This window comes from Xiphias gladius, chromosome 16, assembly GCF_016859285.1.
Source record: "Xiphias gladius isolate SHS-SW01 ecotype Sanya breed wild chromosome 16, ASM1685928v1, whole genome shotgun sequence".
Classification (NCBI taxonomy): Eukaryota; Metazoa; Chordata; class Actinopteri; order Istiophoriformes; family Xiphiidae; genus Xiphias; species Xiphias gladius.
Window position 1 is genome coordinate 1,254,844 of NC_053415.1, and position 15,628 is coordinate 1,270,471.

The following is a 15,628-nucleotide window of genomic DNA, read 5'->3' on the forward strand; positions in this document are numbered from 1 at the left end:
GATTTGCATGGGTCAATTAGTTATTTGGACATCTCACATACCGTAAGATGAAAAATAATGTTTTTGGTGAAATTAGGCTACCCAAACAGTAGTGTTGCTAACTGCCTTTGTTGTGTCATTTGTAATGGTATGGATAGTTGTCATCATGTGGTTGGTTCAAATTAGATGGGGAATGATGAATTTACATAACTTCAGTGGGCCTTGAATGCTATCAGAACACGCAGCTGATTAACCTAACGTTCTGGCGAATTACCAAGTGGGTGAATTTGAAACAAGAGCAAGCTCATTTTCCTAATGTTCTGTGGATGCCATTCTTGCAACTGTTGTGGAAGAAAGTCTGCAGCCAATATTAGAATCACTCTGTCACAATCCAAAAGGAATAGCAACTCTCCTTCTTAATCAATTTTTTGGGATACTGGAAGGATTCTCTATTGAGGGGCAAGAAAGACCCCTAATTAATCCCTGGCTGTGTATTATAGTTAGCCCAAGGAGAATCATGTGGGAAACATGCAAGTGGGGAGATATAATTAGACAGAGCACGCAACGTAAGAGAACACTTGACCTTGGAATTTAATTCAAAGAGAAAGTACAAAACCGCAGTAGAACCAAAGCGACAGACAAAGAGTCAGAAACACTTACGTCAGAAAGTGTTTGCCAGGGGTACATGGGAGCTCAGGGTGGTAGAATAAAGAAAACCACAGCAAGAAAAAGAAGCCAGGGACAGTAGTGATGAGCGAGTGGGAAAAAGACACAAAGAGAGAGAGGTGTTGGGATGATTCATGCAGGAAGGCACAACCTATAGGCAGCCAATAAAGACATTATGGGAACTAGTGAATGCAAAAGATAAAGGGCTAATTGAAACCCACTCTACCCAAGTGAGAAAACCCCATTCAGAGCAGGACAGTATCAATCTTTGGAGTGCAGGGGAGAAGAGGACAGGGGAGAAAATAGAAGCACGCTGTTGGAAGGAGAAATGCAGTTAGAATTAAAAAGAGAAGGCTGGCTAACAAGCTGACTCAGCTACAGCTGGGAGAGCTGTCTGCACAAAAGAAAAAAAAAGACAAAGTGCAAGCTCCAGTGGTTACAGCAGTGGCAGAAGCACCACCAGTGATCCAACCTGCACCAACAACTCTTGTCCTAGCACCTATTTCACCACCAGTGATGCAACCTAAACTGCAACTCTTTTTCCTGCACCTACTCCACCCATCCACTACATCCACATACATGTCAGGCAGCCAATGGGATTCAGTGACTGCCCACCATAGGGGTATGGGCGACCAATGCAAGGAGGAGGTCACCCCAGAGGGAAGGATGGAGAGGTCTGTCAAGACAACGGCAAAGATACTCTTAACAAGGACCACCACAAGGTCCACCACAAGGTCCACCCCAAGAACAACTACAAGGTGCCAACCTAAACCGATGCTAATTGGTGGATAAGAGTGGTTGCATTGTTGCTCTACTCAGCCAGCTCCCCAGTGAATCTCATGGGAAGAGACATATTGTGTTCTCTGAAAGCCAAAATAGTATGTACCCAAGATGGAGTCTATGTGGAGTTCCCATATCTGGGAAGTGACAACATAAGGGAGTAAATGATGTCCATGTTGCCCTCATTTCAGAGCAATCAACCACTTCAACCAATGGTGTATTGGATACGCCTGACTCCAGAAGAATCGATGCTATGGCTACAATGGCAACATCGGAGTGGAGACCATGGGTACAAACCCAACTGGAAAAAGCAGTAAATCCAAGACATTGCACTTTGAAGTTTGACGGTGATCATTCAGATAAAGACTATGACAAATGATAGCATAAGGAGAGCAATAGACATCAGTTCCACATCACTGAAGAAGACATCAACGTGGGACCACAAGGGGGTGCAGCAGCCATTACATTGCCAACTCAGCTGTCGCAATGGTTCCAAGTGAAAGCTGCAATGCCTCATGCAAATGCTGATGATCACAGAGGGACATGAGTCACACAAACTTAGGCCATCGGTAAAGAAAGGACTACCAGAAGAGAGATGGGTCCCCACAGTTAATCCAAACATCCACATTTCAGATGAGACAGTTCATTAGGATAACAAATATGATCAGGGTATAGTTGAAAGAGTATTGCTAGATGATAGGGTGATAAAACAGATGTCACTCACAACTGAACAAACAACACTGTTGCAACAAGTGCCAGATAACCTATGGTCAAAACACAAGACTGATGCAGGGTTAGTTAAATCTGCACAACCAATACACATCAAACTGAAGCCAGGTTTTAAATTACCTTACAAAAAACAATATCCTCTTACACCACAGGCAATAGAAGAAATTAAGCCCACCATTGAAGTTTCTTTGCAAGATTGAGTTCTGGTAAAGACCATAAGTCCATGTAACACTCCGATCTTTCCAATCAAAAAGCCACACTCAAAGGCCTACAGGTTTGTACATGATCTAAGAGTAATCAACCCAATAGTGGATGCTCCAAAAATCCACATACGCTATTGTCAAACATTCCACCTGAAACTCAGTGTTACACAGTGATTGATTTTGATTTTGATTTTGGTTCAGCATTCATCAGTACCTTACCTTTGCATCCAGACTCCCAGTATCTCTTTGCATTCACATACCAAGGTCAGCAACATCCCACAAGAATATTCCCACAAGAATCCCACAAGAATATTGCAAAAGTCCATCACTCTTTAACAGAGTGCTATCAGAAGACCCGCAGCACCTGAACATGGATAGCATTTTGATTCAGTAAGTTGATGATCTGCTTATCTGCAGTCTAACAAAAAAGCAGTGTGAGATAGACTCGGCGGCAGTGCAACAAGCTGTAGCACACGAAGCCCACAAAGTTAGCAAAGAAAAATTGCAATTATGCCAACAGGAAGTTGAATACCAAGGTGCAAAACCTTGTGGTGACCAAAAATGGATTGCACCATCACAAGTGGAGTCCCTAACAAAAGCCCCACAACCAAAAACAGTGGGACAGATGCTTTCCTTTCTGGGCATGGCAGGGTACAGTCGGCAGTGGATTTGTGATTATGCCCTCAAAACAGCTCCACTTCGAGCATTGATCAAGGCAGCAGTCTAAACAAACAATTCAGCTCAGTTGCAATGGACAGAGGAGGCTGAGGGGGCTTTTTGGGCCCCAAAAGGGGACGTACAAGCAGCCCTAGCATTGGGCACCCCTTACTATAGGAAACCATTTCAGTTGCATGTAGTAGAACGTGCAGGATTTGTCAGTGCTTTACTAATGCAAGAAACACCCACAGGAAAACAACCATTAGCCTATTACAGCACCAAAATGGATGCTGCTGAACAAGGCTAGCCACCGTGCTACCAAGCATTGGCAGCAGCAGTATTCGACTACCAAATAGCTTCCACTCTAACAATGGGGCATCCAGTGACATTGTATATGTTGCATCAGTTACACTTCTGAAAAGTCCCAGATTTGTGCTCAATAAAGCCAGAAAAACAGGTTATGGAGTGATCCTCTCAGCATCTGATCATAACATTCGAAGGTGCACAGCTATTAATCCAGCAAAAAAGATGGTGATACCCACAGATGGTGTGCCTCATGATCGCACAATACGGACTGATTCTTTCCCAAAAGCATGACCAGACATGCATAATGAAGTAATTACTGCAGATTTGACACTCTTTGTGAATGGGTCATGTTATACAGATAAGAAGGGTAACCATGCAGGATACGTAATTCCACAACTAAATGGTGATGGTGAAACATTTTCTCAAGTCCAAACACAAATGGTTGATCAACCGTGTTCTGCCCAGCTGGCAGAAATTCAGGCCCTAACAGCATTCTGTAAGTTGGTAACTGGCAGAATGGTAACCATATATACTGATTCTGAGTATGCATATGGTGTTTGTCATGTCTATCTGTTAGGTATTTCAAAGAGGTGATGGAATGCCTATCACATGTGGGGCAATGATTTTACAATTGTTGGAAGCCATGCACCTGCCTACGGTGTTGGCCACCATTAAATGCCCAGCCCACCAAAAGACATTCACTCTTGTAGCAAGGGGAAACAACTTTGCAGATTATTTAGCAAGGAAAGCAACGCTAATACAGGGGGTCATGGGAGTAATTTTAGCTGAAGAACCAGGTCCAGCTGCTGATCTATCGTCACTAATCCAAGCACAAGAAGCAGCCAGTATGTATGAGAAAAATGTTTGAATAAAGTTAAAGTAAAAAACTTATGGCTTGGGCCTAGTGGTCATTTTGTTGCCCCCACCTCGCTCCTTTACACGTTAATTAAGGGATGTGCATGGTTTAGACCATTGTGCAATGGGGGAGGTCATCAGAATAATCCAAAATACATGGAAGTCACCATATTTGACAGCCATGGTGGACCAGGCATTACATAATTGTGATGTATGCGTGGCTTATAACAACAGGAAAGCTTTTTCAGTGCCAGTAGGACACATTCCACCACCAGATGGTCCATTCCAACACCTGATGATTGACTATGTAGACAAGATAAAGTTGATACAGGGCAAGTACATGTTGGCAGGTATATGTTGTTTGTGGTAAATAGACACAGCCAAATAGTAGAAGCAGTGCCAACGAGTGGTCCAGATATAAAATCAGTGGTAAAATTCCTGTGTAGAGGTAAAATCAGGTCAGACAAGGGCCCACATTTTGTAAGCAACGTAATAAAAGGCATTGCACAGGCCTCAAGAATTAGGCAGAGACTAGGATGTGTCTATCACCAACAGTCATAGGGAATGGTAGAAAGAGCAAGAATAGCCAACATATGTGCAGATGGGAAAATGAACTGGGTGGAAGCATTACCACTAACCTTGATGGGCACGAGAATGCAAACTAACCGCAACAAAAAAAATGCCTACAGGTTAACCCATGCTAATGCCATATCTTAGAAGTCCATATAATGCTTCTCCTTATGAGCAGCTTGAAAAAATTTCCTAAGTGCATCACCTCACTGCCATACACAAAGCTATTTTTCAACAGGTGAAGGGTGCTACAGAGGGAAAAACCAGTGAGATTCCAGAAAAGCTGCAAAAGATCCAGCTAGGTGGGTGGGTGAACATTAATGTGTTCCAGAGGAAGTCGAATCAACCAAGGAGAAAAGGCACATTTAAGGTGATCTTGATAACTCCAACTGTGCTTTAGGTTGAGGGAAAGACAGTCAGGTACCACCTCAATCACTGCAGCAGAGCAGAGGAGCCTGGTAAAAGACAGGGGAGCAACATCGGAGACCACCTGCAGCAGGCTACCAACCAAAAGAAGGAAAGACTGGAGACATCTTAAGAGGCAAGTACCACACCAGACACTCCTGACCATAGCATTAATGGTGAGGATTGGGAGGAACAGTAAAACATGACCATCCTTCAGAAGAATGGTCTGTGTTTCATCAGGGGCAGTATATGCATACTGCTTCTCATCAGTATGACTAGCACTTAGCTCAAACAAACACCTAGCTGACTGTGCCTTGTCAGTGGGTGTAGTAGCTGCATCACAAGGTAGACTGCCTTCGGGGGAGAGACAGTGGTTTTGGCCTAGACCAGACTTTTCATGGATGCTAGAGTAACAGCCTAAATACCAAATTGGCCAGTCATGGAAGGTCTGCCTATGAATATGAAATGCAGTGACACAGGGAAACATGTATGAGCAATCACTGTATGAATGTTGATTTGGAAAGGTTCTTGGGAAAGGAGAGAGCACAACAGTTGATTGCATTATGGCATTGCATTATATTTGCTGTTGCAGTACAGTTGTATTGAAATGTTATTTTAGGAAGTAGGGTTGAGGGTACAGCTGTTATTTGAATGTGTTAGATATATATTTAATTAACATTTAAGTAAATAGAAGTAGTTGATTGGACACAATATTGGCAGATAGCCAATGAAAGGACTCGGATCAGGACCAAAAAAAAACACACACACTTTTAATTAGAGAAAGACAAAGGTCTCAGAGATGTTAGAAGCTATACCAGTGTCATACTTTAGGTAAGTAATGTGTATCTTTAGGATGTGAAATTAGTGAACATCCTTTATCCTACTTACCATCTCTTCTGTTTAGCTTGGCGTTGTGAGCAGCATAACTGATGGAGGACTGTGAAGAGCTCTGGAAGGAGGATTGTGGTAATATGGACACCAGTGGACTGTTGCAGTTATCTATAAGAAAAGAAAAAATGATAAACCACTGACTATAAGCCATTAACTGGATTTTAAGTAAAGAAAATACTTTAGGATTTGATATCAAATGTGTCGCACATGGCATGTGATTAAGTGTCTCAATGTGAAAACTGTTGGTTAATAACCATTGATGTTTGTTCCTGTTGATAGTTTGCAGCATATTTGAATATTTGGTTAAACATTCAGGCCATGGTTGAAGGAAACTTTTATTCATATTTGTTGTGGATCTAGAAGGATTTCATAATGAGCTTGTGAGATTTTTGCATCTGAGGTATTTTCCTCTCAACTGAAAAATATTAAATAATTAATAAATGCAAAAGAGTAACATCTGGCAAATGTATCCTGTGACAGCATGTCAATGTGTGCATGTCTGAATCTGAAACGACAGACAGATAAAACTATTTCTGAACAATTTTGATTATACATTTTGAGACAGTGGTAGTGAACCGGGAGCAATGTATTTATTTTTCAACTGTCACTATCGTAATTGATAGTAGATTTGATCTGTAGTCTCATTTCAACATCTGCTGTTGGATAAATACTTTTTTTAATCTTAAATATATTAAAATAAATTTTAAAAACATAAAACATTTTGAAAACATACAGGCCTGTGTTTATTCTACGAAAATGTTAGGTGTATTTTGTAACTTTGAACATAGCCAGGTTAGCTGTTCCCCCCGCTTCCAGTTTAAATGCTACGCTATACTAACCATGCACTGATACCTCTACTTACTGCTGTTGGATAAATACTTTTTTTAATCTTAAATATATTAAAATAAATTTTAAAAACATAAAACATTTTGAAAACATACAGGCCTGTGTTTATTCTACGAAAATGTTAGGTGTATTTTGTAACTTTGAACAGAGCCAGGTTAGCTGTTCCCCCCGCTTCCAGTTTAAATGCTACGCTATACTAACCATGCACTGATACCTCTACTTACCACACAGATGTGAGAGCAATATTGGTTTCCTTATATAATTATCAGTAAGACAGCATATTTCCAAAATATTGAATTCATCCAGTCATTTTTCTTAAAAGAGAAAAACCTCCATTGAGATAATTTGAGTTGTTTGCAGCATAGTATCCGTTGTTTCAGGACTTTGTACTGCCAAGGAGGTTATGTTTTCACCCGGGTCTGTTTGCTGGTTTGTTTGTTGGTTTATTTGTCAACAGGATTATGAAAAAAGTACCGATACAATTTGTACCGAACTTGGTGGGGCTTCCACCAAGTTTAAAGAACTCATTAAATTTTGGGGCAGATCCGCATCATTAACTATGGAATATGTTGTTTGACATTGACCTTGGCGGAGATCTATGCTCTACTGAGTGCCTTTCTTCTTAGTTTTAGATGCTGTATGTGTGTGTCTGTATCTTGAACAGGACAGAATGAGACAGATCACTGCAATAAATGCAAGAAAAGTGTTCAGTGGTCTGAAGCAGTTGCACTGGATTTGTACTTATTCTGCTGAAAAAGAAATATAAAATGAACCCTTGAGGAGTTCAAGTTGTTGGTTGAAAATAAATAATTAAGCTGTCAGATGAGAACATTTTTATGGCAAGAAGGTGGTAAATAACATTTCTGCCTCACTTCTCCTCTTCTCAAATCTCTCTCCAACAGTCCATTAACTTGTGCAGTGACCCCTGAAAACACGACAGAGGAGGCTGTTGTTTCTCGTGTTTGTTTGTTCTGCTTAACCCAGTAGTGTGAGATTAGAGCACTTTTAACATACAGGAGCAAATTAGTTATTATTTTTTTTAATGGTTTTGCATAATTATTTCATCTGTTTCTCTTTATCTCTCTTTGCATCTCTCTTTGGCCCCATAGCCCCTTGGGTCCCCCTGTGCCAGCTCAGTCATCATCCATGCTCATATCTTAACACTTTTTTTTTTTTTTTTGCTGTGTATTTAAAAGCAGCACTTCGATGCAGCAAGCAGGATGCAGTGAGGTCAGACATCAGACCCTAAACAGAAATCTGGTTTCTGTTTTATATGTTGCACTCTCAAGCATATAGTGGCAGAGTTCAAGTGAACATATATCCTGACAATTAAAGCAGAGATGTTTGGGATGTTCATGATCAGCAGTCAACCCCTCTGACAGAGGTAATCTGTGTGAATGTGGAATTTATTCAGTCTGAAAGCCCTGTAGTGAAACTGGTTATGAGACAGGCCTTAGGAAAAAGTAACAGTCATGAACCACTTCTTTCTGTGCTGTAGAACCCAGCAGGAATTACTTACTGGTTTATGATTATGATTAATCTATGATTCCTTGTTTTGTAATTAGAGAGAAAAACGTCAGTTAGTTAAAATGAGACACTTATGATACTGTAAAAGTGGAGTGTCCACCAGGAAACATGCAGAAAGCATCCACCGTGTATAAAACTGATGAGACTGACTATATTTGCTGTGCTGTCCATGACTTTTTCTTGATGTCCTCTAGAATTCCATCAGACCAAGTTTGACTACTCTCAGATCATTCACCAACAACTTTTTTCTAATGATGATTTGAAGTGTGACTAAAGCAGTTCAGTACATTTTTTTTTCCTTTTGCTGTGTATTTAAAAGCAGCACTTCGATGCAACAAGCAGGATGCAGTGAGGTCAGACATCAGACCCTAAACAGAAATCTGGTTTCTGTTTTATATGTTGCACTCTCAAGCATATAGTGGCAGAGTTCAAGTGAACATATATCCTGACAATTAAAGCAGAGGTGTTTGGGATGTTCATGATCAGCAGTCAACCCCTCTGACAGAGGTAATCTGTGTGAATGTGGAATTTATTCAGTCTGAAAGCCCTGTAGTGAAACTGGTTATGAGACAGGCCTTAGGAAAAAGTAACAGTCATGAACCACTTCTTTCTGTGCTGTAGAACCCAGCAGGAATTACTTACTGGTTTATGATTATGATTAATCTATGATTCCTTGTTTTGTAATTAGAGAGAAAAACGTCAGTTAGTTAAAATGAGACACTTATGATACTGTAAAAGTGGAGTGTCCACCAGGAAACATGCAGAAAGCATCCACCGTGTATAAAACTGATGAGACTGACTATATTTGCTGTGCTGTCCATGACTTTTTCTTGATGTCCTCTAGAATTCCATCAGACCAAGTTTGACTACTCTCAGATCATTCACCAACAACTTTTTTCTAATGATGATTTGAAGTGTGACTAAAGCAGTTCAGTACATTTTTTTTCTTTTTCAAGGCCAGCAGAACATCAGCATCAGCAGATGCAGATGTTCCATTAGAGAAAAGTGATGACTGGCATGTCACACGTCCAAGCATCACTGAAAAAGTTATTTTTATTATACAAGCACAAGCACTCTTCATCTATTGGACGTCTGTAAGATCCTACTTGACATTTTAAACATTGCAAAGATCAACTCTCATTCTGTCAATCTTCCTCTGTATCTGTCCATCATTTCTTGCTTCATTGGCTGATGATCTGACAAACCAAGGGAGGTCACGCTTTTTGTCTGTTTTCAGTTCAGGCTATAAAGTTTTGTTACTGTTCTAAATGTTTCCATTCATTTCCCTATGGCATTAAAAATCACTTGAGACTATTGAGACTTTTTTGAGCTATATAATCCATCACAGTGAACAAGTCATCAAGTTACAATATCAAGTAATGCTTTTTGTTTCATTGCTGTAATTTCCTAATACTATTCCTAATTAGTGTCCCAGGAGCAATGCGATTTGATAAAAACTGTTGGTAAAACAAATATTTTCTTGAAAGATGGGTTAAATTTAAAACCGGGTAAGTACTTTAATTAATTTATTATATTAAGGTGAAAACGTTATTCCCACATATGGATACAACTTTAACAGTTTTTGCATGTTAAACTGACCTGCTTCTCTGACTAAAAGATTCTCAAAGTTATGGTCTAAGCATTTCATAGAAAAAGCGCTGATTGATTTTCCTTATCATTAAGGCCGAGTTACGTATTTCTTTTCATGAAACTTCATGGGACATCAAGGACCCTCAAAATAAAGCATTGCCCCATATTGTACCCTAATTATTGCAGACTTAATCTATCACTTTGATAGAGTATAAGTCAAGCAACTTTCAAGAGTCTATTTTCCATATTGAAATTATTGGAAACCAATGGATGCATGAAATGGTAAAACAAAATGGGTAGCACTTTATTTTACAGGTCTGTAATTTTCCAATGATTTCCTAGGAAGTTTCTTGGATAGAAGAATGCCCTTAGGTACTCATTTTATGGAAAATCGATTCAACATTCCTTGAAAGAAAAACTTCCCTTTAACCCAAGTTAATATTTATTCAGTATTCATTTATTATTGGAAATATTTGAATCTTCATTATCCCTACATGCTGATTTGTATGTTTCTTGTTCACATACTGTATTTAACTTTTATTCACATTTTCTGATAACCTGTGAGTACAATTGAACGCTGTCTTTATTTTACTTTCCCTACAATTAGTAGCAAATTATTTAGTTCTTTCTATAAATTGTTCTGAAATCACAAACCTGTTTAGTGAAGCCTTTAGCATACTTCAGTATAGACAGTTGCAGACAGTTGTGGACGACAGATGCGCCTGTGTGTCTATAAATACTACCAATGGGGGTCTGCATCATTCATCCACAGACACGTTCCACACATGTACTAGAAAACATGATGGTGACCTCCTGACAACAAGAACAACTGAACAACATGAAAAAGTCAAAAAAAGAAAATCATGTGTGCGACTGCTCCATGAGAATAGGACCATGGGGAATACAGCACATACATACAGTGCATGTAACAAGTATCCAGTTTACTTTTCTTGCGCATGTACAGTTTCTGTACTTGTAGTACATACAGTCCATGTGCTCAAAAATCTTGGGCAGCATGCTGAAGCAGACTTGGGCAGATTATGAAATTTACATTATTAAGACCCTTGAGGCCATGCGGATGTGGAAACGAATAATTGGCCTTAAAGCATTACCAAAAAATGCAATTAAACTAATAAAATATAACATGGTTTGAAAAATGGCTTATTTTAATATATGGCAGAACTGAATTGCAGTTAGGAATTGGAATATTTAGTCCATACATGAGCAAAAGTCTAAAAATCACTGTTAAGGCTTAAAGGCTTTTCATGTCATACAACATTTTTTTTTTTAAATTTTAGCTTCTAATATTGTCAGACTTATGAGGGGAAGTTTAAAACAAAAATAATCAAAATCACTGCAGCAGAAACAAAGATATCTTTTTTTATCCCACACGTTCTTTTTCGTGAAAACCTGGCTTCTGCATTGTCCAAAATGCAGCTTGACGGTAAACAATTCAGTCATAGATTCAGTTGTGTAACGCAGCTGATATATAGCCGGAAGGCTCTAGCATCGAGCAAAGTGGAGAAGAGGGCTACAGACGCCTGGTAAGTTCAACTCTTTCTAATGCACACCCCCAGATATTTTTTCATTTTCAAGTGACATGACCTGAGCCAATTTATAAGACCTAACACAGCTACCTCTGGAGAAACTAGAGGCTTTATGCAACTTTTTCGCTTATGTGGTAGAGACACATTATGATGTGTAAAATATGAGGAGTTCTCCTTTGAAATAGTTAAAGCACATAACTCCCCCTAAAAGCTCAAATTATTACTGTTTCATTTCTGTTTTTATATGGATGAAACAAACAAGATAAATGTCTTAGCACCAGGGTTCTATTCTTTATACTAAGTAAGGCTAACTTCATCCTGACTTCAGCTCTGTACTCTGCACACAGATATGAGATTGATTTTCTCATCTCACTCTCAAAAATGTATCATCATGTTGAATTACATCTTTATTCGGTTAAGCATGCAAAACCTAAGGTATTGTCTTTTAATCATGGCAACTACAGCCTCTCTATAACCCTCACGTCATATCTTTCACCTCCAAAACTCTCTCCATTCCATTAGCACTTTACACTCCCACATATGACAAGTGAGACCTTGATGTCCTGGAAAAGTGAAAGCAAGCCTATAAAATTTTTTATGGCATAAGACATATTCTTAAATTTACTTGTGGACCTATAACTGTCAAGCTCTGCAGGCACTAAAATCCTTTCTCCATGTGCAAAATGCATCTTGTAAATCCTGTTGTTGTTGTTGTTGTTTACAGCCCCCTTGTTGGGGCTTGGTGGTGAGCCAAATGCCGAGCTGTCAATCACAGAGACTTATGGATGGTGGCTGATTTAGCTGCTGCTCGCCACCTCCTTGGCCTATGGGATAATTGAAAATCCTCTACAGTCATAAATGTGATTGTGTTATGGCACACTCTCTATGCAAAGCTCCAGGGCTTGAATCTCATATTCATGTGAGCCCAGACGTGCATCTTCATGCGAAAGCAGAAACACATGACTATGACTGAGTGTGGAAACTCTCCCAGCCATAAACACATCAATTGTTTGAAAAAAGAAGCAGAGCAAAGTATTTCAAGTGCTGCGGCTAGTTTGTTTGTACAGGCACACAACAAAGACAGCCCCACACCCTGAGCTGGTGTTACACCACCAGGGATTGATTGTGTTTGGGATAGAAGTAATAGATGCCACCTCTCCCTCTCCAAAGATGGATGACTGCAAACACATTCAGATTCAGGCAGTGAAAATTCATGTACTCACATGTGAAATATCCAGAAAACATGCACATGTGGTTGTATGTAAATTTATCACATATGAAATGCAATTCATATGTAAAACATTCCCACAAATATTTTTCTTATGAAAAGAGCACATTTAGAATGTTTCATCTAGACAGCTGTTTCAAATGAGCAGACAATTAAATATCAAAACACACATTAATACTGTTGGTAAATTTCAGATCTCACTCTTTCACACACAGCTTTTGCATCATGCATCAGACCAGATGATATTTTAGCCCAGTTCAGTATGACATCAGATATCTGAATGTCCATCATAGACCAAATGCATGATGACTGAATTGCATAGCCAGGCTTGTTGGAGACTTCAAGTTAATAAGTGTAATTAAGAGGTAATATTAACCCGTTTATCAGAATGTGATGCAACCCTGGACTCCCCGGGAACACCTGTAAAGCAAGAGACAACTATTGACTGTCTGCTGATCTACTGATAGTCTAGTAAGCATTATCACAACTGAACGAAAAAATTACAAATTAGATGAGATGGTGTTGCCTGCGATTGGTTGTCTGACTGTCTGTCAAAATTAAACCAATTAGACTACATATTCTGACTGCATAACAGGGGTATACAGGCACATTAAGGTGTATTTTGGATTGGCAACTGGAGGCCCAGAAGAAACTTCCTCCAGATATCTGAGCCAGAGAGCATTGGAAAATATCAAAAAAGTTAATCACCATCATTAAATAGTTTACAGTCACTGGTCACCGCTACTCAGAGTGTGATAGCTGTAGGCTATGTGCTGTAGGCACTCTCAGACAAACTGATTTATAGTATGTAAAAAAAAGCTCCCAGTGTTCAGCTAACTGTAAAAAGAACGAATGAAGTGTGTACGAAGTATGACCCATGGATGAAGAAAACTTGTATGCTGGGCTGATCATATTAGTAATGTTTCAAACTAATAGCCACAGTCACCATCTTTTAGTGGTTAGTTGGCAACAAGTAATATGCAGAGATGGGATTTTTACTTACAGTAAAATAAAGTAGTTCTGACAGCTCAGGGCTCATCCTAAGGATGGCTGCTTTATTCCAAAAGATCTGTCTGGAAAAACTCTGAATTTCTGTGTGACAGCTTGTCTGTCTGATGTCTATAAAAGTATAGAACGTCATTTACACATAGATCCTGTCCGATCCTGTAACCATTATGGGATAATTAATAATTATAAATAATTAAAGAAGTTTTGCTGCGGTGCTATGTGCGTAAAAAAGCCCATTGATGATACGGAGATGCTTGTGTTATCTCTGCTTCTGTGTAATGGCTATGGGTATTTAATAATTAATTGCAATCAATGGATTATTGAGTGATGTGAACATAATTGGTAAAATTTATTAATCCAACACATCACAGACTCTGTGAAATTGTAGAGCAGAGTGAGATAGGCTAAACTCCACCTACATGAGCAGTATTAAGTGATTTAGGAGCATTCAGTCTGTATGTGTGCTTCCACCAACTAAAGCCAGACAAATTATATTTTTGTCTTAGCTTTGTTACACCCCTAATAGCATTTCTCTGGAAACATGCAAACAGCTGGATACAAAAAAAATACAAAAAGAAATTTTAAACTATAGAACATCCAGACCGTGATCCTCTTTACCAACTGGATCCAGCAGATGCAGTTTAATATTCTATCTGCAGAGTTCAGTCTGCTTAAAGAGGCATAAAGTTCTCTACAGACCTTAGTGAATTCTTCCAATGAGCCAGAAGCCATAACATGAATTAGCATCAGCTCATAATACAGTCAAGTCACATTTTCCTAACAGAGAAGATGAATCTCACTCCTGTAGAAATCCCACAGAACTGACAGAGAATCATGTGACTTATAACTGAGCTGAATATTGAAAGATTTACAAAGCTTTGTGATCTTGGCTTAAAGACAAAATTTGTTGGAAAGCCAAGCTGCTCACTCAGATTATCAGTTTACTGATTTTTGAGCTGATATTTGACTCCTGCCTGACATGCTGATAAACCTCTGAGTAAAATTAGAGTTGGGTTTTTTTTTTTTCAAACACATGTACAAGTGCTTGTTTTGAAGGAACACCAGAGTTCTTTTATTGGTATGTTCTATAAACTCTTACAAAATGTACCTGAATAACTGAGTTCCTGTTACAAACAAAAGTGATGAACAAGTCTTGGAAATCAGAACTTTGACTTTTTGATTGTCTTTTCAGTACAAAATTAAAAATAATTATTTAAAAAAATTATAGAAATAATTAACAGCACTTCCCCAAAAAACATTAATTCTGATTAACAATCTGTATGTCTGTATTCAGAAGTTCTCCAACACTAAAAAATATGTCTCATTGTGTGGTATTATTTTTACTTTTTTCGATAATTGGATTAATCATTTAGTCCATACAAATACAATGCACAATAAATGAATAAATAATATTCACATATTCCCATCACAAGTTATCTACTTGGAATTAAATCACACAATAAGATAGATTTATTTAGTTTTTAAAGACTTTTCTGTCCAAGGTTTCAAAAGCAGTCTTGAACTTCACCAGACAGTGTAAGTATAGTTAAAACCAAAATTAAATTTATTAATTTATCATTTTTTTATATTGAAGTATTCACTGATTAGAATTGAACATAATAAGACACAATAGAAAAGATAAACCATATTTTATGTTCTTTTTCTGCCAATTAAAAATCATAAAATCACATTTTAAGCACCTTCAAAGTTAAGATAACCTCTGGTATGAAGCGTCTATTCGTCACAAACCAAAGTGTTGAAAATATTAAGGGTATAATGGCAGTGTTTGGTAGCAGCAGGGCTCCAGACATCCGGTGGTGTCGATAAAGCCTCATACGATC

At 38.7% G+C, this 15,628-nt stretch overlaps 1 protein-coding gene across 1 annotated transcript in view; it reads right to left on the reverse strand.

Annotated features, from left to right (window-relative positions):
* Window positions 1-15,628, reverse strand: part of LOC120801588 (contactin-associated protein-like 5) — a 128,947-nt gene that overhangs the window by 96,173 nt on the left and 17,146 nt on the right. The window contains exon 2 of the mRNA XM_040148737.1: window positions 6,039-6,149. Coding sequence (XP_040004671.1) covers window positions 6,039-6,149 — 111 coding nt within the window. The remainder of the gene's footprint in view (window positions 1-6,038; window positions 6,150-15,628) is intronic.